Genomic DNA, 23,220 nt, shown 5'->3' on the forward strand with positions numbered 1-23,220 from the left:
GTGATGTGGGTGGTTTCCATCCCATCTCTCTCTCCCCTCACTCACTCCTCTGGCTAGCACAGCATTGACATAAAATGTATAGAAAGCATTTTCAGTTTGCTCACTGTAGCCTGCTTTAGTTTTAGGGATGTAAGAGGCTCCAAGAGGCAGCCGACACATCTCGTCATATCGAAGTGTCTGCAGGTTGGGAGAACCAAGTGGGAAGGACCCGTCCTCACCCCTCACCCTGTAGAGACTGGGGACACTAGAAGGGACATTTTCTGAGCAGGAAACCCAAGAGGTAAGTCCAAAAGAAAGCCTAGACCCAGGAAAGCCTAGAGAAGAGGGAGCCCAGGGTGGGGAAGAAGAGAGAGACCCAGAGAGGCCCAAGTGGAGGTTAAGATCACATTTCAAGGCTGGGCACGGTGGCTCATGCCTGTAATCCCAGCACTTTGGGAGGCCGAGGAGGGCGGATCACAAGGTCAGGAGATCGAGACCACGGTGAAACCCCGTCTCTACTAAAAATACAAAAAATGAGCCGGGCGAGGTGGCGGGTGCCTGTAGTCCCAGCTACTCGGGAGGCTGAGGCAGGAGAATGGCGTGAACCCGGGAGGCGGAGCTTGCAGTGAGCTGAGATCGCGCCACTGCACTCCAGCCTGGGCAACAGAGCAAGACTCCGTCTCAAAAAAAAAAAAAAAAAAAAAAAAAAAGACCACATTTCAAGTCAAACACTTTTAAAAACTAATATTATTATTAATTTGACAATCACAATGGTATAAACTTGTAAGTGATGCAGACAGGACTGAAAAAAATTGATAGTAAGACTTTCTCACACTGTAGCATTTTATTCTTAATTTTGTGTGAGTTAGGTTTCTGCTTTTTATCAACCACAGTTGACAACTATATTATAGTCATCAGGTGCTAAGGTGCTGTTTTCTTCTTTTAGACAGGGTTTTATGCTGTTATCCAAGTTGGAGTGCAGTGGTACAATCATAGCTCATTGCAGCCTCAAACTTCCGGGTTCCAGCGATCCTTCTGCTTTAGCCTCTTGAGTAGCTAGGACTACAGGCACAGGCCACTATGCCTGGCTAATTTTTAGTTTTTTAAAAAGAGATAGGGTCTGGCTATGTTGCCCAGGCTGGCCAGGAACTCCTGGGGTCAAGCGGTCCTCCAGACTTCACGTCCCAAAGTGTTAGGATTGCAGGCATGAGCCACTGCGTCCAGCCCACAGATGCTAAGTGTTGTCTGCTCTTCTCCAGGGTTCAGCAAATTTTTTTCAGCAAATGGCCCGAGAGTAAATATTTTGAGCTTTGTGGCCCATACAATCTGTCCCAACACCTCAACTTAGGCATTGTAGCTTGAAAGCAGCTGTAGACAGTAGGTAATGAATGAGTGTGGCTGTGTGCCAATAAAACTTTATTTACAAAAACAAGCAGTAGGCTGAATTTGACTAGCAGACCATAGTTTGTCAATACCGTACTATGGCTTGTAAGGAAGAGAAAAGAACGGGACAAAACCCTAGCCTCTGGAGTTTTCCTGACTGTTCAGATCTCAGCTGAATGATCTCTCTTGGTATCCACAGGCAACTTCCTGCTGTGGCTTAGGGACTGGAAACACAATATCCCAGAGGAGAGGGAGGGGATTGTACTTTCCCTGTGTAGTCTGTGGTTCACTCCTTGGGATTTTTTTTTTTTTTTTTTTTTTTTCACAACAAGGTGAGAAGGAGCATTGTGGTTTCAGGACATGGATCCATTTGGAGCAGGATCCTAAGTGGGGCTTGGCATTCGGTATTTGGATTAGATCTAGAGGACACAGGGACTGGAAAACCAGGGCAGATGTCCCATCCCTTGGATATGGTGGGGAGTAGAGGAGGGCAAGGAAGATCTCAGAAAAACCAGTGGCAGCAAAACAAAAAGCCAGGCATCTACGTACTGGTAAAACAGAGACCTCCAAGAAACTCCCAGCTGGACCTGGTTGAATTCAGGTACTGGGGATGAGGCTGGGGTGGGGGTGAGAAAATATATCAGGGAGCCTTGATCCCTTAGGAAGTAGATGGGGAAGCTGCCGGGTGCTGTGGCTTATGCCTGTAATCCCAACACTTTGGGAGGCTAAGGCCAGTGGATCACCTGAGATCAGGAGTTCGAGACCAGCCTGGCCGACATGATGAAACCTGCCTCTACTAAAAATCCAAAAAAAAAAAAAAAAAAAAAAAAAAAAATTAGCCAGATATGGTGGCAGGTGCCTGTAATCCCAGCTATTCGGGAGGCTGAGGCAGGAGAATTGCTTGAATCCAGGAGGCGGAGGTTGCAGTGGGCTGAGATCATGCCACTGCACTCCAGCCTGGGCAACAAGAGCGAAACTCCATTAAAAAAAAAAAAAAAAAAGAAAGGAATTAGATGCGGGAGGTGAACACATTCTCTTTATAGGTGTGACAATCCCAGGCAAACCAAATAGGTACAGAGTCCAGTACAGGATACAATATTTAGTGTCTTCCTTTAATTTAGAGAGTTTTTTTTTCTGAGTCAGATGAATCTGGTGTATTGCTGGGGAAACAGACAGCAGACTCTGAAGGGTGAAGTAAAAAGGGTTTGTCATCGGACTATTTATGAAGATACTAGCAGAGAGGAGGACCCAGGGAGATCCAGGGTTATGGCAGAGGACTGTCCCATGGGAGCAGTGGTCTTAAGTAGAGGAACACAGCTGCTGCCAAGTAGGGGCCTGGCACAGGGAGCTGGGAGACAGGAGAATAAATGCTCCATCTCAATTTCTTCCCACTCTCCATTCTCCTGCTGCCTTTAAAAGAATTTTGTGGCTGGGCATGGTGGCTCACGCCTGTAATCCCTGCACTTTGGGAGGCGGAGGCGGGCGGATCACCTGAGGTCAGGAGTTTGAGTCCAGCCTGGCCAACGCGTTGAAACTCCATCTTTACAAAAGATACAAAAATTAGCCAGGTGTGGTGGCTGGTGGCTGTAATCCCAGCTACTTGGGAGGCTGAGGCAGGAGAGTCACTTGAACCTGGGAGGTGGAGGTTGCAGTGAGCTGAGATGGTGCCATTGCACTCCAGCCTCAAAAAAAAAGGAAAGAATGGTGTATGCATTTAGAGGGTACAAGGGTAGTTCTGATACATGCATAGATTGCATGGTGATGATGCTTGGGCTTTTAGTGTAAACATCACTCTAATTGTGTGTGTTGCACCTATTAAGTAATTTTTCACATCCCAGCCCCCTCTCACCCTCCCACCCTTTCTTTTGAGTTTTCAGTGTCTGTTATTTCACTCTGTGTCCTTGTGTATACATTATTTAGCTCCCACTTATAAATAAACATGCGATATTACACTTTGCTTCTGAATTATTTCGCTTAAGAGAATGGCCTCCAATTCTATGTGTGTTGCTGTAAAGGACATTTCATTCTTTATTATGGCTGATTAGTATTCCATTATATACATAATGAAACATAGATACGATAACATAATCAACAATGTAGCAAGAAAATGTGATAGTGAAATAAATGTGATACAGATCTGTTTATCTATAATGTGACACACTTATCTGTATCACATTTTCTTTCATCGTCCATTGCTGGACACTTAGGGTGATTCCATATCTAAGCGATTGCAAATGTTGCTGTGAAGAAACATACCAGTGCAGATATCCGTTTGATACAATGATTTGTTTTCCTTGGGGTGGATATTCAGTAGGGAGGTTTCTGGATGGGCTAGTAGTTCTATTTTTAGTTCGTTGAGAAATCTTCATACTGTTGTTCTTTCCACTGGGCAGATCGAAAGGAGCCAGTGGGAGAGGGAGCCTAAGAGTGGGTCTAGAAGGAAGAACAGAATTCTCAGTATGCCTAGAGGAAAGGCACCGCCCTTTCTCGGTTATGAGAACAGTGTAGGTTAGGAGGTATAGTACCTATAGCACACAGTGCTTGTAGGGACCTACAGAAACGTCTTCCCTTCCTTCCCTCCTTCCTTCCTTCCTTTCCTTCCTTTCCTTCCCTTCCTTCCCTTCCTTCCCTCCCTTCCCTCCCTTCTCTCCCTTCCCTCCCTCCTCTCCTCTCCCTCTCCTCTCCTCTCCTCTCCTTCCTCCCTCCCCTTCCCTCCCCTCCCCTTTCCTCTCCTCTCCCTCATTTTTTTTTTTGGCAAAGTCTGGCTCTGTCACCCAGGCTGGAGTGCAGTGGTGCAATCTTGGCTCACTGCGACCTCTGCCTCCCAGGTTCAAGCGATTCTCCTGCCTCAGCCTCTGGAGTAGCTGGGATTACAGGCGTGTGACACATCCAGCTAATTTTTGTATTTTTCGTAGAGATGGGGTTTCGCCATGTTGGCCAGGCTGGCGAGCTCGAATTCCTGACCTCAAGTGATCCTCCTGCCTCGGCCTCCCAGAGTGCTGGGATTATAGACGCGAGACACTGCGCCCTGGCCGTTTTCATTTCTTTTTGTTCCCTTTTATTTTGAGTTGATACGAAATACTTGTACATATTGGTGGGATACAGAGTGATATTTCGATACATGTATACAATGCGTAATGATCAAATCAGGGTAATTAGCATATCCATCATCTCAAACATTGATCATTTCTTAATGTGCAAACATTAAGAAGGCTCAGAACCTTCTCTACTGGCATTTTGGAAAATATAGAATAAATGATCATTAACCATAGTCCCCCTATGGTGCTGCAGAACACCAGAACTCATTCTTTCTCTCTAGCTGTAGTTTTGTATCTGTTAACCAACCTCGCCCCATCCTTCCCTCCCGCCTGCCCTTCCCAGCCTCTAGTACAATTCTACTATTTCCCTGATGTTTCCATCTCTTTTAAAATTGGAAAATAGAAACAAGCGTTTAGGTGAAAGAAAATGCTATAATGTATAATATTAACATATTCATTTTTATTTTTATTTTTTTTGGGGGGTGGGTGCGGTGTCTCGTGCTTATAATCCCAGCACTTTTGGAGGCTGAGGTGGGAGGATCACTTGAGCCCAGGAGTTGGAGGCTGCAGTGAGCTACACTCCTGCCTGGGTGGCAGAGCAACATTCTGTCTCAGGTCTTGAATTCCTGGGCTCAGGTGATCCTCCCCACTCAGCCATCCAAGTAGCTGGGATTAAAGGCTTGAGCCACAGCAGCTGGCTCCATTTTTAAAATTGAGGGCAAATTCACATAACACGGAAGCAACCATTTGAAAATGTACAATTCAATAGCATCTAGTCTTTTCATTATGTTGTGCAATAATTATCACCTCTATCTCGTTCTGAAATAATATATTTTTCTTTATAGCAATGCAGTTGTAAAACAGAATTTTAATGTAGGCTTTTTTTTTTTAAATGAAGAAAGGGGTGCACAAAGAGAAAAGTTCCTGAGGCCCTTTTTTGTGAATTGTGAATTTCCCAATTGTGAATTGGGAAAATCACAATTTCTAAGCAACCCTGTACATGTGAAGTGTTTAGTTGGTAGACGGATGGGCAGGTTTTAATTTTTTTGTTTTTTTTTTTTTTTTGAGACGGAGTCTCGCTGTCACCCAGGCTGGAGTGCAGTGGCCGGATCTCAGCTCACTGCAAGCTCTGCCTCCCGGGTTCACGCCATTCTCCTGCCTCAGCCTCCCGAGTAGCTGGGACTACAGGCGCCGGCCACCACGCCCGGCTAGTTTTTGTATTTTTTAGTAGAGACGGGGTTTCACCGTGTTAGCCAGGATGGTCTCGATCTCCTGACCTCGTGATCCGCCCGTCTCGGCCTCCCAAAGTGCTGGGATTACAGGCATGAGCCACCGCGCCCGGCCAGGTTTTAATTTTTATATGCATTGTATTTAATGTTGTTGAAAAATATAATTCACATTTCAAGTAGGGGTCTAAAGTTTCCATTTTACATACATTTTTAATTTTAATTTTAATTTTATTTTATTTTATTTATTTATTTATTTTTGAGACGGAGTCTTGCTCTGTCACCCAGGTTGGAGTGCTGTGGCCGGATCTCAGCTCACTGCAAGCTCCGCCTCCTGGGTTCACGTCATTCTCCTGCCTCAGCCTCCCGGGTAGCTGGGACTACAGGCGCCACCACCTCGCCTGGCTAGTTTTTTTTTTTTTTTTTTTTTTTTTTGTAGTTTTTAGTAGAGACGGGGTTTCACCGTGTTAGCCAGGATGGTCTCGATCTCCTGACCTCATGATCCGCCCGTCTCGGCCTCCCAAAGTGCTGGGATTACAGGCTTGAGCCACTGCGCCCGGCCCAAATTTTAATTTTTAAATAATTATTTATTTATTTTTATTTTGAGACAGAGTCTCACTCTGTCATCCAGGCTGGAGTGCTGTGGTACGATCTCTGTTCACTGCCACCTCCACTTCCCGGGTTCAAGTGATTCTCTTGCCTCAGCCTCCTAAGTAGCTGGGACTACAGGCACCTGCCACCACGCCAGGGTAATTTTTGTATTTTTAGTAGAGGCGGGGTTTCATCATGTTAGCCTGGCTGGTCTCGAACTCGTGAGCTCAAGTGATCTGCCCGCCTCGGCCTCCCAAATGCTGGGATTATAGGCGTGAGCCACGGCGCCTGGTTCGGTACTGTTTTTTAGATAAGTGAATGAGGACACACGGATATCGCCAAATATAAGGAGGAGACACGAAAGTCTGCAGTTTGGGAAACAGCAGTACAGTGCCTGCCACCCCAGAGGGGCTCATGAACATCACACTGTGGCCAAAAGTCATTATCATTTCATTCCCAAAGGACTCCCTGCTCTCCCTGTTGCTCACCTGGGCATTCAGGCAGAGTAGCTGCATTTACTGGGCACCTGCTCTTTGCCAGGCGCCTGCTGATTTTGTCCTTGTGAAAAGCCTCCAGGCTGGACACAAAACCGCCTTAGTTTGGAGGACTAGCCTCCCGGTGCTTCGTCTGGCTGGCACTTCACAAAGGCTTGTTAATTTCCTTTGAGCCGCTGGGGCAGCCCCCAGAGGCTTGTGATAATCTCAGTGAAATAAGAATGGGCTGGAGTCAGGGAATGTCAAAAGGGTCCATTATTTTGTGATTTCCTCCTCTTCCCAGCCATTCCCAGGAATGATTCTGGAGACTTGACCTTTTCCTGCCAAGACCTGATCTTAGAACCCCAGGCAGTGCCTCAGGTGCCCTCAGATGGGCACATCTCAACAGACTGACCTTCCCCCTCCCCTGCCTTTTTTTTTTTTTTTTTAATTTTATTTTTATTTATTTGTTGCTCTTAGAGACAGGGCTGTGCTCTGTCACCCAGGCTGGAGTGCAGTGGTGCAATCACAGCTCACCGCAGCCTCAAACTTCTGGGCTCGCGATCCTCTCGCCTTAGCCTTAGAAAGTGTTGGGATTACAGGTGTGGGCCACTGTGCCTGGTCTTGGTGCTTTTTTGGAGGGGTGGAGGTCTCACTATCTTGCTCAGGCTGGGAAGATCATAGCTCACTGTAACCTTGAACTCTTGGGCTCGAGTGATCCTCCTGCCTCAGCCTCCCAAATAGCTAGGACTACCACCCCCAGCTGTTTTTAATTTTTAGAAACAGGGTCTCACTATGTTGCCCAGGCCAATCTTAAACTCCTGGGTGCAAGTGATTCTCCTGCCTCCGCCTCCCAAAGTGCTGGGATTACAGGCCTGAGCCAAAACACCCAGCCACTCCCGCCTTCTGAGAGTCCTCAGGAAGCGCTCATTACTCTTCCCAGCCTTCGCCATCTGCCCACGCCTGCCTTCTGTGTCCTGGCCCTCACCAGCCCCAGCCTTCTCTGTTTCCCGCAGATAGACCATGAGCAGCCATGGCAACAGCCTGTTCCTGCGGGAGAGCGGCCAGCGGCTGGGCCGGGTGGGCTGGCTGCAGCGGCTGCAGGAAAGCCTGCAGCAGCGAGCACTGCGCACCCGCCTGCGCCTGCAGACCATGACTCGCGAGCACGTGCTGCGCTTCCTGCGCCGAAACGCCTTCATCCTGCTGACAGTCAGCGCGGTGGTCATAGGTGAGCTCTGCCTCCTGGAGGGCGGGGACTTCAGGGAAAGGCGGAGACTTCAGGGAAATTCCTGGCCCCTACACATCTCTTTGCTCCACCCCCCTCATTCTCACCTGCACACACGTCCCAGTCCCACCAGCCACCCTCAACCCCACATAAAGACACACCACACAGATGAATACGCGTGTGTGCAAACACAACTGTGTGCACACAATGTCACATGCATATCCTTGTGTATACACACACACATATACACACATATACAATGTACGAACACACTGCACACACACATATGCATGCATTGAACTTATAGGTGCAAACACAGAAACATGCACACTTGTGCATGTATATTGGAACTTATAAACACATTCACATCTCCACATGCATTCTCCTGAGTACTCGTGCACACACTTATGAGTTTAAAAACACGTGCATTCGCATGTTTGAAAATAGTAACATACACACAAATCACACCTATAGATGTCCAGGAAAACACGTGTGCATATTCATGTGTATATGCACCTGTATACAGACACCTATGCCTGTTTACAAGTGAACATCTACCGTCACATATCCTGGATATATATAGACTTACACATTTACATTTACACAGACACGGACATGCATTTACACAATATCAATATGGTAACCCATACATGCATACATTTCGACAATGTCTGCATGCATCAGTGCACACACGAATACACACATTCATAGGATATTTCTCTCCCTCACTCCCACCCTTGCCCTATCCTTCTTGGGGTGGATGGACCCTGCCTAGGGCTGGGCAACCCAGACTTCAGTCCATGGACCCCTTCTTTCGTCCCTAGGGGTCAGCCTGGCCTTTGCCCTGCGCCCATATCAGCTCACCTACCGCCAGATCAAGTACTTCTCTTTTCCTGGAGAGCTTCTCATGAGGATGCTGCAGATGCTGGTGTTACCTCTCATTGTCTCCAGCCTGGTCACAGGTGAGAGAGCCCAGGCCAGTGCTGGCCTCCAAGACCCATCCAGAGCCTCAGCTTGAACCCGGAGCCAAGGCCATCCCAAGCATGGGACCACTTCCTTGACGTGGCAGCTCAAACACGGAGCCTGCGTCTGGTCTGGGGTCCTTGGCCAAACAAAGCCCAGGTCCCGATCGGTCCCAGGTTCCAGACCCCATATGACCCCACCCCACTTATCTTGGTGGGCTTCCTGTTCTTTTCCTTGGAGGTAAAAATGCCAGCCTGCAAGGGACTCAGTATCACCCAGAAGTGAGAGAAAGTCTTGGAGGGGCAGCCAGGGAGAGTGGCTGGGACATGGTGTGGATGTGCAGGGAGTAGGGTGTAGATTAGGGTGTGGAAGGCGCGTGAGATGGAGGTGACAGCTTGGTGGGTAGAAGGTGGGATGGGAGTATGGTTGGCTTATGCAGGGGTCCACAAACTTTTGCTCTAGAGGGCTGGATAGTAAACATTTTCAGCTTCAAGGGCCATATGGTCTCTTCTGCAACTAGAGTTGATCCTTGAACAATTTGGGTGTTAGGGGCACCAATCCCCACACGGTCAAAAATCCACGTATAACTTTTTATTTTTTTTTCCGGAACCTCACTCTGTTACCAGGCTAGAGTGCAGTGGCACCATCTCAGCCCTCTCACTGCAATCTCCACCTCCCAGGTTCAAGCGATTCCCCCGCCTCAGCCTCCCAAGTGGCTGGGACTACAGGCACGCACCAACACACCCGGCTAATTTTTTGTATTTTAGTAGAGGTGGGGTTTCACCATATTGGCCAGGATGGTATTGATTTCCTGACCTCATGATCTGCCCACCTCGGCCTCCCAAAGTGCTGGGATTGCAGGCGTGAGCCACCGCGTCGGGCTCACGTGTAACTTTTGACTCCCGAAAAGCTTAACTACTAATAGCTTACTATCGACTGGAAGCCTTACAGATAGCATAAACAGTTGGCTAACTCATATTTTGTATGCTGTATGTACTATATACTATATTCTTTTCTTTCTTTCTTTCTCTTTTTTTTTTTTGAGACGGAGTGTCACTCTGTCACTGAGGCTGGAGTGCAGTGGCGCGATCTTGGCTCAGTGCAAGTTCTGTCTCCCAGGTTCACGCCATTCTCCTGCCTCAGCCTCCTGAGTAGCTGGCGCTACAGGTGCCCACCACCATGCCCGGCTAATTTTTTGTATTTTTAGTAGAGACGGGGTTTCACTGTGTTAGCCGGGATGGTCTTGATCTCCTGACCTCGTGATCTGCCCACTTCGGCCTGCAAAAGTGTTGGGATTACAGGCATGAGCCACTGCGCCCGGCCATTATGTGCTATATTCTTAAAATACAGTAAGCTAGAGAATAGAATGTTAATAAGAAAATCAGGCCAGGTGGGACGGCTTATGTCTGTAATCTCAGTGCTTTGGGAGGTTGAGGCAGGAGGATTGCTTGAGCCCAGGAGTTAGAGATCACCCTGGGCAACACAGTGAGACTCCAGCTCTACAAAAAATAAAAAACTCAGCAGGACGTGGTGATACATGCCCATAGTCCTAGCTACTCGAGAGGCTGAGGCAGGAGGATCACTTGGACCCAGGAGGCTGCAGTGAGCTATGATGGTACCACTGCACTCTAGCCTGGGCAACAGGGTGAGACCCTGTCTATTAAAAAAATGATAATGAAGAGAAATTTTATTTACTATTAATTGAGTGGAAGTGGATCATCATAAAGATCTTCATCCTCATTGTCTTCATGCTGAGTAGGCTGAGGAGGAGGAAGAGGAGGGCTTGTCTTGCTGTCTCAGGGGTGGCAGAGGTGGAAGAAAATCCATGCATAAGTGTACTCGAACAGCTGTGAAACCCATGCTGTTCAAGGGTCACTTGTACTCGATTCTGCCATTGTAGCACAAAAGCAGCCATAGACAATATGAGAACAAATGGGCATGATTGTGTTCCAATAAAACTTTATTTACAAAAGCAGGCAGAGGGCCGGATTTGGCATGAGTAGCAGTTTGCCAATCCCTGGATTTGGGGATGGGGAAGAAGAAAAAAGCATGAAGAAATGGTTTCTTAGGTTGGGTTTCCTGGAAGCAGAGCCTGACTGAGATGGGGATGTCTGCACAGGTGATTTATTGTGGGGTAGCTCTCAAGAGAAACTCATAAGGGAGTGAGGGAAGTGGGACGCGACTGGGAAACCAGTGAAGCAAAGATGTGGGTTTCAGAAGAAGGCTGGCCTGTCAACCTGATTCCGTGGGGAGCTCTGGAGTGTGAGCAGAGCAACAGAGTTGAACCCTTCCCCAGCTCTGCTGCCACCTGAATCAAAGGAGTTGGCCATTGTGAATCCTTGCACGGTCATTCATTGGCTATAGGTCTCCCCTGGGGTTTTTGTGGGCAGGGCAGTTCCTGTTTTGTTGAGGGCAATTCTCAGGAGAAGGAGAAGGGGGCAGCCTGAGCTATTTGTAGACAGTGCTCTTGGGGCTGAAGGATCAGCATATTGGCTTGGGAAAGGGTGTAGGAGTGGAGCACCGAGAATATGTGCTACAAAGGGTGTGCAGTGAAGTGGGTTGGAGGAAGGTGGGATTTTGGGATGAATAGTGGGATGACAAGCAGAATGAAAGTTAGGTTACGGGCCAGGCGCAGTGGCTCACGCCTGTAATCCCAGCACTTGGGAAGGCTGAGGCGGGTGGATCACCTGAGGTCAGGAGTTTGAGACCAGCCTGACCAACATGGTGAAACCCTGTCTGTACTAAAAATACAAAAATTAGCTGGGCGTGGTGGCAGGCACCTGTAATCCCAGCTACTCGGAAGGCTGAGGCAGGAGAATTGCTTGAACCTGGGAGATGGAGGTTGCAGTGAGCCGAGATGGCACCATTGCACTCCAGCCTGGGTGAAGGAGAGTCCGTCTCGGAAAAAAAAAAAAAAAAAAAAGAATAAAGAGAAAGAAAGTTAGGTTATGGTGCAAAACGAGAGGAAACAAGAGTTAACAGAGGATGGGGTGAAAGAGTGAAAAAGATTGGCTTGGAGTAGAGGGAAGGCAGTAGGATAGTGGAATGCTGCTTGGGATAAGGGTTGGGGTGGAGTGTGAGGGTGTGTATTTGGAAAACAGAATGGAAGTAGAAAGATGGTGGTGCGGGTGAATGGATAATGAGTGGGTTCTGGGTGGGCTGTAGGAAAAGGGATGCTTGGTGGGATGGCTGTTGAGTTGGTAATATGGGGAGGGTGGAACGGATGGCTAGGAGAGCTGGCCTTGGGTATGCATGGAGCTGCGGGGGCCACATCATCTGTCCTGCAGGTATGGCATCCCTGGACAACAAGGCCACAGGGCGGATGGGGATGCGGGCAGCTGTGTACTACATGGTGACCACCATCATCGCGGTCTTCATCGGCATCCTCATGGTCACCATCATCCATCCCGGGAAGGGCTCCAAGGAGGGGCTGCACCGGGAGGGCCGGATCGAGACCATCCCCACAGCTGATGCCTTCATGGATCTGATCAGGTATGCCGACCTAAAAAATCACAGTATACATATTTGGAAAAGGAGACTTTATTTATTGTAAAAGGTTATAGCCTGCAAAGTGGTCATCCCACAGGCTGGGAAGTATGCATCTGGTCAGGATCAGAGACAGGCACTTCTAAGGAGGAAGGGTTGGAGTAGGAGCTTTATGCTGAATAGGTTGGCTAAACATCCATATTCAACAGGTTGTAGGAGGAGCTATGAATATTAATGTAGGTGACCCTGATGCATGCATATTGAACAAAGTTGCATGTAACATATGACCCCATGTCCACTTTGGGGTGGAGACTTAACAATTAGTTAACATTTAAATGTATATTTAAATGTATCACATTTAGGCTTTATACATCAAAAGGTCTTTTCAGGACACGAAGGTACCCAAATGCACAGCCTCTGTCAATGAGCCAGAACCAGCCCATGGTCAGTGGTGTTATCAGGAGAAAGTTACTGAAATCGGTCTCTTGCCCAATCAAAGCTGTAGTTACGGCTGGTGGAACAAGGGCCCCATTAGTCCTTGTCTGAGCTTATGAGTTGTAATTATTTTAACATTGCTTATCTTAAGGCTAGTGTTTGTATAACTCCTAGAGAAAAAGAAGAACCTTTTGGCAGCTAGAACACAATTTATTATTTGAGTGTAGGGTGCATGACTTCACCCCTGCCTGGCATGGCCTTAGATCCTGCTTATAGTTTGGTATCTTATTGCCACAAGGAGCGTGTTCTATCAGTCTTATGATTTCTGTTTTAATTAATTTAACACACTAATTTAACATTGATGTGGGTTAGTTGTTGTGTCTAGATTATAAAAGGGAGAGGGTGTAAGAAGGCATGTCTGACCTCCTGTCCCATCATGGCCAGGAACTCAGTTTTAAGGTTGTTCTGGGGTCCACTTGGCCACAAGAGAGTCTGTTCAGCTGTTGGCGGTGGTGGTGGCTTAGGTGTTTAGTTTACAGTTGACTGTACTCATTTTGATATGATTTCTGACTCGACTTGCAACAATTCATACTCAAGGAGAGACAAAGGGGACAGGCTGCTGCAGGCTGGACATAGCAGCACCCATGGTACCCATTTTTGGTATCCAATTTCTGCCCTGGAGCCTTGCATATATTCTCCAATGGCAGCTGCTGCTAGAATATGATCTTAGGATATGGCTCTCAAGGTGAGGTCAGAACAGCTGGTGTTTCCCTAAGCATCACTGGAGGGTGAATGATTCTCTTAAAGCAGCATGATTTTTTAATTTATATTTTATTTTATTTTTTACTTTAAGTTCTGGGATACATGTGCAGAACGTGCAGGTTTCTTACATAAGTATACATGCGCCATGGTGGTTTGCTGCATCTATCAACCCATCATCTAGGTTTTAAGCCCCACATACATTAGGTATTTGTCCTAATGCTCTCCCTCCCTTTGCCCCCCTACCCCCCGAAAGGCTCCGGTGTGTGATGTTCCCCTCCCTGTGTCCATGTGTTCTCATTGTTCAACTCCCACTTATGAGTGAGAACGTGCAGTGTTTCGTTTTCTGTTCCTACGTTAGTTTGCTGAGAATGATGGCTTCCAGCTTCACCCACATCCCTGCAAAGGACATGAACTCATTCTTTTTTACACCTGCATGGTAGTCCATGGCATATATGTGCCATATTTTCTTTATCCAGTCTATCCCTGATGGGCATTTGGGTCAGTTCCAGGTCTTTGCTATTGGAAATAGAAGCAGCACGATCTTTTATAAAATTAACTGAATTTTTGATTTTTGATTTTTATTATTTAAAAAATATTTTTGCTATTAATAGTTGCCTTTACTCTTTTAATTGCTTTTATTTTTATTTTTGCACTCCATCACCCAAGCTGGAGTGCAGTGGCATGAGCTTGACTCACTGCAACCTCCGCCTCCAGGGTTCGAGCTGTCCTTGTGCCTCAGCCTCCAGAGCAGATGGAATTACAGGCATGCACCACCACACCGGACTAATTTTTGTATTTGTAGTGGGGACAGGGTTTAACCATGTTGGCCAGGCTGGTCTTGAACTGCTGACCTCAAGTGATCCACCTGCCTCAGCCTCTTAAGGTGCTGAGATTACAGGCGTGAGCCACTGTGCCCGGCCTATGAAAAAATTTTTAATTTTTAATTTCAGTAGCTTTGGCCGGGCGCGGTGGCTCAAGCCTGTAATCCCAGCACTTTGGGAGGCCGAGACGGGCGGATCACGAGGTCAGGAGATCGAGACCATCCTGGCTAACACGGTGAAACCCCGTCTCTACTAAAAATAATTTCAGTAGCTTTTAGGGAGCAAGTGTTTCTTTGTTACATGGACGAATTATATAGCGGTGAATTCTGAGATTTTAATGCATCTGTCCCGCTAGTAGTGTACATTGTACCTAATGTTTAGGTTTTAATTTCTAACTACTGTCCCTGCCTCCCACTTCTGAATTTCTAGTGTCCATTATATCACTGTGTAAGTTTTTACATACTCATAGCTTAGTTCCAAGTGAGAAATACTGTATTTGGTTTTCCATTCCTGAGTTACTTCACTTAGAATAATGGCCTCCAGCTCCATCCATGCCACAGACATTATTTTTATTTTTTATTTTTTTTTAGACAGTCTGACTTCTCACTCTCACCCAGGACTGGAGTGCAGTGGCATGATCTTGGCTCACTGCAACCTCTGCCCTTCGGGTTCAAGCGATTGTCCTGTCTCAGCCTCCTGAGTAGCTCGGATTAGAGGTGCCCACCACCATGCCCACGTCTTTAGTAGAGACGGGGTTTTATCATGTTGGCGAGGCTGGTCTCCTCCTGGCCTCAAGCGATCCACCCATCTTGGCCTTCCAAAGCACTGGGATTACAGGTGTAAGCCACTGCACCCAGCCTATTTCATTCTTTTTCATGGCTGAGTAGTATTCCATGGTGTACATATATCATGTGTTCTTTATGCACTCATCAGTTGATGGGCACTTAGGTTGGTTCCATTGCTTTGCAACTGTGAATTGTACTGTGATAAACATATATGTGCAGGTGTCTTTTTGATATAGTGACTTCTTTTCCTTTGAGTAGATACCCAGTAGTGGGATTGCTAGGTGGAATGGTAGATCGACTTTTAGTTCTTTAAGAAATCTCTCGGCCAGGTGCAGTGGCTCACGCCTGTAATCCCAGCACTTTGGGAGGCTGAGGCGGGCAGATCACGAGGTTAGGAGATTGAGATCATCCTGCCTAATATGGAGAAACCCTGTCTCTACTAAAAATACAAAAAATTAGCCAGGCGTGGTGGCAGGCACCTGTAATCCCAGCTACTTGGGAGGCTGAGGCAGGAGAATTGCTTGAACCTGGGAGGCGGAGTTTGCAGTGAGCTGAGATCGCACCACTGAACTCCAGCCTGGGCAACAGAGCGAGACTCCGTCTCAAAAAAAAAAAAAAAAGGAAAAAGAAATCTCCATATCGTTTTCCATAGAGGTTGTACTAATTTACATTCCCACCAGCAATGTGTAAGTGTCCCTTTGTCCCCACATCAATGCCAACATCTATAGTTTTTTTACTCTTTAATAATGACTGTTTTAGCTGGAGTAAGGTGGTATCTCACTGTGGTTTTAATTAGAGCAGCAAGATTTTTGCCACCCAGATTCAAGGCTAGCCTTGGTTCTACCTTAATCATGGGCCTAGGGGAAACCTAAAGTTAAAAGGGTTTAGGAGTTTTCTGTGGATTTTTGAGGCATCACCGACACACGTGTGTTTGAATGAAAGTCCTTGAGGTGATGTAGGGCTCTGGCCACGTGCTCAGACAGACCTGGATTTGAGGGCCATCTGCATCTCTTAGCAGCTCTGTGGCTCTGGGTAGCTTGCATCAATTCTCTGGGCTTTGGTTTCTTTCTATGTGAAACAGGGCATTAAATAGCACTTACGTCTGGGGTTATTGTAGTGTTTAAATCAGATGATAGCAAGATACTCGCTCAGTGCCCAGCCTAGAGGAAGCATTCATGTGTTGGCTGCATTATTGTTGTTCTTGGTGTTAGTATTACTGTTATCACCCTAGATGCCCTTCCATGGTCTAACCACTTTCCTTCTTCTGATGTTTTTCTGCAGAAATATGTTTCCACCAAACCTTGTGGAGGCCTGCTTCAAACAGGTCAGGGGGAAGTACACGCTTTGATCAGGGAGATGCGGAGGGTGGCGGGAGCTTGAGGCTGAAGGGATGGTCCAGGGAGAGGTGGGAGGAAGGGCCGGATGGAGCAATGGGCAGGGGTTCTAGAGGAGTCTAGGAGAAAGGATGTATTTTCCATGGTGATCTGGGAGGGTTAGGGAGAAGGACTTAGGTCTGAGAACGGTAGCTCAGGCTTGTAATCCCAGCACTTAGGGAGGCCAAGGCGGGAGGATTACTTGAGGCCAAAAGTTCAAGACCAGCCTGAACAACAGAGTGAGACCCTCTGTCTTTCAAAAAAAAAAAAAATAGATTAAAAAAATTAATTAGCTGGGCACGCCTGTCTCAGCTACTTGGGAGGCTGAGGTGGGAGGATTGCTTGAACCCAGGAGATCAAGGCTCCAGTGATCACACCCCTGCACTCCAACCTGGGTGACAGAGCAAGACCCCATCTCAAAAAAAGGAAAAAAAAAAAAAAAAAAGAGGACTTAGGCCAAGGACTTCTGAGCACAGAGCTAGAGGAGGCATCGAGGCTGGTATAGAGATTCGAGAAATTTTGACCATAGATGGTTGAGGGGAGAGGCCCTCAACTCTGGTTAAGCATTGCCCAGGGAGTTTGTGAACAATTTGGAATCTATACTACTTCCACACATTGGTTGTTCACTTCCTCATTCATTTATTCAGTCACTTATTCTTCAAAAAAATATATTTTAATTTATTTATGTTTAAATTCACACAAAAATTATATGTATTAATGAAGTATGATGATGTTTTGAAATATGTCTACATTGCGGAGTGACTCAAACTTATTAACATATCAATTATCTTATATACTTATCATTTTTTGCGATAAAAACACTGAAAATCTACCCTTTTGGTGATTTTCAAATACACAATACATTGTTACTAGCTAGTCACCATGTTGTATAATAGAGCTCTTGAACTTATTCCTCTTCTCTAGCTGAAATTTTGTGTACTTTTAGGGCCAGGCGCGGTGGCTCAAGCCTGTAATCCCAGCACTTTGGGAGGCCAAGACGGGCGGATCACGAGGTCAGGAGATCGAGATCATCCTGGCTAACACGGTGAAACCCCGTGTCTACTAAAAAATACAAAAAACTAGCCAGGCGAGGTGGCGGGCGCCTGTAGTCCCAGCTACTCGGGAGGCTGAGGCAGGAGAATGGCGTAAACCCGGGAGGCGGAGCTTGCAGTGAGCTGAGATCCGGCCCCTGCACTGCAGCCTGGGCGACAGAGCGAGACTCCGTCTCCAAAAAAAAAAAAAAAGAAATTTTGTGTACTTTTACCAACATCTCCCTAGTTTTCCCTGTTCCCCAGTCCCTGGTAAGCACTATTCTATTTTCTGCTTCTATGAGTCCAACTCTTTTAAATTCCACATATAAGCGAGAGCATGCAGTATTTGTCTTTCTGTGCCTGGCTTATTTCACGTGGCACAGTGTTTTTCAGGTTCAACCCTGTTGTCACGAATGACAGGATCCCCTCCTTTTTCAAGGCCAAATAGTATTTCATTGTATATGTATACCACATATTCTGTATCCATACATTCATTGATGGATACTTAGGTAGATTTCATATCTTGGCTATTGTGAATAGTGCTGCAATAAACATGGGAGAGCAGATACCTCTCTGAGATACTGATTTCATTTCCTTTGGATAGATGCAGTTGTGGGATTGCTGGTCCTATGGTAGTTCAACTTTTTTTTTTTTTTTGAGACGGAGTCTCACTCTGTCGCCAGGCTGGAGTGCAGTGGCACTATCTCAGCTCGCTGCAACCTCCGCCTCCCGGGTTCAAGCGATTCTCCTGCCTCAGTCTCCCAAGTGTCTGGGACTACAGGCGCGCACCACCATGCCCGGCTAATTTTTGTATCTTTAGTAAAGACAGGGTTTCACCATGTTGGCCAGGATGGTCTCGAACTCCTGACCTCATGATCCACCTGCCTCAGGCCTTCCAAGGTGCTGGGATTACAGGCGTGAGCCACGCCCGGCCGGTAGTTCTATTTTTAATTTTTTGAGGAACCTCCATACTATTTTTCATAACGGGTTTACTGATTCATTCACTCATTCTTCCACGCACTGTTCAAATCATTCATTCACTCATTCAGTTCTGCTGGATAAGATCTTCCAGGGTGTGGGAACTGGGAATCAGTGGTCTCAAGGAATTTCTCCAGGCGAATTCTGATGCATCCGCTGAGTTGAGTCTGGGCGCAATCTCTCTCTATTTCAGTTCAAGACGCAATACAGCACGAGGGTGGTAACCAGGACCATCGTGAGGACAGAGAACGGGTCTGAGCTGGGTGCCTCCATGCCTCCTCCATTCTCAGTGGATAACGGAACCAGCCTCCTGGAAAATGTCACTCGGGCCTTGGGCACCCTGCAGGAGGTGCTGAGCTTTGAGGAGACTGTACCCGTGCCTGGCTCCGCCAATGGCATCAACGCCCTGGGCCTCGTGGTCTTCTCTGTGGCCTTTGGGCTGGTCATTGGTGGCATGAAACACAAGGGCCGAGTCCTCAGGGACTTCTTCGATAGCCTCAATGAGGCTATTATGAGGCTGGTGGGCATCATTATCTGGTGAGTCCTGGTCTGTGCCCACTGGAAGGTGGAGCCAGAGCTGGGAAGTCAGGCTGTGGGGAAGCTGCTGAGGGCTTGCTGGAGACTTTTGGTCATTCATTTACGTATTGGGTAATTCATTTACCCACTCACCAACTCATTCACTCATGTCTTTCTGCAATGATTTTGTCACTAGTTCACTTCCTTGTTCATCTGTTCATTCATTCTTCTATGCATTGGTTAGTTCATGGAATATCTCACTCATTCATTCATTCATGTCCTTCTGCAATGATTCATTCACACATTCACTCCTGTATTCATCTGTTCATTCACTCATTCTTCTATGTATTGATGAAATCACTCATTCAATGATTTATTCATCTACACTCATTCTTCCATGCATTGATTTACTCATTTCCTCATTCATTTATTGATTCTTCTATGCATTGGTTAAATCACTGGCCAACTCACTAACTCATTCATTCATTCACACTTTTCTGCAATGATTTGTTCACTTGTTCACTCCCTTGCTTATCTGTTCATTCACTCATTCTTCAATGCCTTGACCAAACCATTCACTGACATTTATTTATCTACATTTATTATTTCATGCATTGGTTTCTGGATTTATTTGGTCATTCATTTATTTATTTTTAAAAATTAATGTATTTTTAATTGACAAATAAAAACTGTATATATTTTCATGTGCAACATAATGTTTTGAAATATCTCTACATTGTGGAATGGTTCAGTTGAGCTAACTAACATAGACGTTATCTCACATGCTTATTTTTTTGTGGTGACAACACTTAAGATCTAGGCAGGGTGTGGTGGCTCATGCCTATAATCTCAGCACTTTGGGAGGCCAAGGTGAGAGAATCACTTGAGCCCAGGAATTTGAGACCAGCCTGGGCAACATGGCAAGACCCGTCTCTACAAAAAATACAAAAAAATTAGCTGGGTGTGGTGGCATGCACCTGTAGTCCCAGCTACTTGGGAGGCCGAGGCAAGAGGATAGATTGAGCCTGGGATGTAGAGGCTTCAGTGAGGTGTGATTGCTGGGGTGACAGAATGAGACCCAGTCTCAAAAAAAAAAAGGCGGGGGGAGAGACCACTTAAAATCTACTCTCTTTGTGATTTGCAAGTACATGATATATTGTTTTTAACTATACCTACCATGTAGTCTAATAGATCTCTTGAACTTATTTCTCCTATTTAACCGAAATTTTGTATCCTTGGTCAACATCTCCCCAACCTCCCTTCTCTGTGAGTCCCTGGTAACCACCATTTTACTCCCTGCTTCTGTGAGTTTGATTGTTTAGATTCCACAGATAAGTGAGATCATGTGGTATTTGTCTTTCTGTATCTTGGTTATTTCAATTAGCATAATGTCTTCCAGGTTCATCTGTGTTGTCACAAGCAACAGGGATTTATTCATCTCCTATGCATTGGTTAGTTACTATTCATTCATTCATACCTTTCTGCAATGATTTATTCACCCACTTACTTCCTCATTTATCTCTTCACTAACCAATAAATTCACTTATCATTCTCATTTTTCTATCTGTTCATTCATTTTCTTATTCATTTATTCACTCTTCCATGCGTCAGTTAATTCCCTCATTTATGCATTCATTCACTCGTAAATTTATTTACAAACTCATCCATGCATTAGTTAAATCATTGATGGACTCATCTGTTTATTTACTCAGTTAAGTCATTTATTCATTCTAATTCATTCCTTGACCCACTCATTCATCTATGCATTTGTTATTCTTTCATTCATTTACTCAAGTATTCTCTTCATTCACTCATTTGTTCATGTATTTGTTCACTCAGCTACTAACTTGTTTCATCTGCTTATTTCCTTACTTACTCATCCACTTGCTAATCCTATCCTTCCCTTCCCTTCTCTTCCCTTCCCTTCCCTTCCTTTCCCTCATCTTTTCTTCTCTAAATTCCTTCATTCCTTCAGAAATTTCTTTATTCGCTCAGCAAGCATTTTCCCAGGCAGACTTTGTCTTGACCTCTGGAATACAGAGACAGAGTACACTCATACTTGTCCTCAAGGAGCTCACAAAATCTTAGGGGAGACAGACACATTGTAGATCAATATAACACAAGGTGGTAGGTTCTGTAGTAAAGGAACATTTCAAAAGTGTTGGGAACATGGAGAAGTGAGCAGTGAGTAGAGGGGTACCCAGTGAATGCTTTCTGAAGAGGGAGTCATGAAGAAGGTCACCTGTTAACTGCATCTTGACAGGTGAGTAGGACTTCAACTGGACAGTGAGAGAGGAGACGTATTTCAGGCAGAGAGAAGAGAACATGCAAAGCTTGAAGCTACCTAAGTTGTTTGGAGACTGGTGGGGCATTCAGGAAGGTGAGAGCATGGGGTAAGTTCGGAGTGGCAGTGGACGATATTAACAAGGCTGTCGGATCCCAAATGGGAGAAAACTTTGTATGTCATCCCAAACAATTGGAAAGTTGTATAGTGTTATACGTAAAATGTTTATTTAGAAACAGAATGCTTGTTCCCTAGTGCCGCAAAGAAATAGCACTTGAACATAAATTTAATTATCTCAGCAACGCAATTTTTACCTTCTGCAGAAAGGGTGCTCACTGCAGATGGAACAATGGCAAGAACAAAGGAGGGAAGCCATTTTTATCCCTTACGCAGTTTGTCCCTGCTACTGTGTCCTGTCTCCATTGGCTGGAGCCAGACCTTATAATCTAAACTAAAACCCGACTGGCTAATAACTTAAAACTTTTCCAAGTAGGTAAAAGCAATGGAAAACAGGGGAAAAGAGGAAGTTGCTTACAAAAGGACTTAGAAAAAGTAATAACATTCTCAAATAAGGAAGGGGTATAGGCTGCGAGCTGTGATGTGCCTGTGAGCACATCTAGCACAGATATCTTTGTTAAACTACAAGGAGGTAGAATGTACTATGTGCCTGTGAACATGTCAATAGCTACATAACTACATAGTAACAAAAAGTTACTAGCATAAAGTAAGGAGGCTTGAAGGAAGTTAGTCTTTAAAAGAAATGATTTTTAACACTTAAGATTTATTCTTTAACAAGAAGGGAAACTTTGAAGACTACATATAAGGAACTTGAGGCCAAATTGAGGGCCTGGGAAAGCATTTGAAAGGAATGGGAGTGGGGAGCTTATTCAGGATAAGCAGATAATTAACAAGGAACAATGAAGGCTCAGCTAAATTGGGAACAATGAATGTATAGCACTGTTGTTGGCATGACTGGGTGAAATGTCCAGATTTGCCAGGTGGCTGAGTGTAGGGGGTAAGAAATCATGCACAATTAATCTTGGGCTGAGGAATTTTGCAGGGGATGAGGTGGAAGGATGGAGGTGAGGAAGTTGAGAGAGGGATTACTCAGAGTAAGCACAGAGGTGGATCTAGTCATGTTGACTTGGAGAAGACTCAGCAACTACTCGCCCGGGCTAACTCTGAGCCGTTTGGAGAACACAGATGTGACTGGAGAAGTCCCTCACATCCTCATTTTTGACTCAAGCTATTGTACCACCTTCCCAAGAGGTCCCCGCCTCCTCCAATACATCCATGATGAATGTGAGTCAAAGTAGATTTCTTTCTTTCTTTCTTTCTTTCTTTCTTTCTTTCTTTCTTTCTTTCTTTCTTTCTTTCTTTCTTTCTTTCTTTCTTTCTTCTTTCTTTCTTTCTTTCTTCCTTTCTTCTTTCTTCTTTCTTCCTTTCTTCCTTTCTTTCTTCCTTTCTTCCTTTCTTCTTCCTTTCTTCCTTTCTTCCTTTCTTCCTTCCTTTCTTCTTCTTTCTTTCTTTCTTTCTTTCTTTCTTTCTTTTTGAGATGGGATCTCACTCTGTTGCCCGAGCAGGAGTGCAGTGGTGTGATCTTGGCTCACTGCAACCTCCACCTCCTGGGTTCAAGTGATTCTTCTGCCTCAGCCTCCTGAGTAGCTGGACTACAGGCACACACTACCACACCTGACTAAGTTTTGTATTTTTAGTAGAGACAGGGTTTCACCATGTTGGCCAGGCTGGTCTTGAACTCCTGACCTCAAGTGATCCACCCTCCTCAGCCTTCCAAAGTGCTGGGATTATAGGCATGAACCACCATGCCCGGCTGTAGACTTCAATTTTTAAAGAGAGAGGAGTAGCCATTG

General features: G+C 45.7%; 1 protein-coding gene across 5 annotated transcripts in view; it reads left to right on the forward strand.

Annotated features, from left to right (window-relative positions):
- Nucleotides 1–23,220, forward strand: part of SLC1A6 (solute carrier family 1 member 6) — a 62,723-nt gene that overhangs the window by 31,398 nt on the left and 8,105 nt on the right. Inside the window, exons 2-8 of one of the 5 annotated variants that reach the window (XM_010361552.2) lie at nt 126–280; nt 926–1,963; nt 7,707–7,918; nt 8,740–8,877; nt 12,166–12,370; nt 16,449–16,491; nt 18,743–19,776. In XM_010361552.2, coding sequence (XP_010359854.1) covers nt 7,714–7,918; nt 8,740–8,877; nt 12,166–12,370; nt 16,449–16,491; nt 18,743–19,090 — 939 coding nt within the window. In that variant the 5' untranslated portion in view covers nt 126–280; nt 926–1,963; nt 7,707–7,713 and the 3' untranslated portion in view covers nt 19,091–19,776. Of the gene's footprint in view, nt 1–125; nt 281–925; nt 1,964–7,706; nt 7,919–8,739; nt 8,878–12,165; nt 12,371–16,448; nt 16,492–18,742; nt 19,779–23,220 lie in introns of those variants that run through there. The other 4 variants (XM_030936943.1, XM_010361553.2, XM_010361549.2 and 1 more) reach the window with 4 other exon arrangements.

This window comes from Rhinopithecus roxellana, chromosome 8, assembly GCF_007565055.1.
Source record: "Rhinopithecus roxellana isolate Shanxi Qingling chromosome 8, ASM756505v1, whole genome shotgun sequence".
NCBI lineage: Eukaryota > Metazoa > Chordata > Mammalia > Primates > Cercopithecidae > Rhinopithecus > Rhinopithecus roxellana.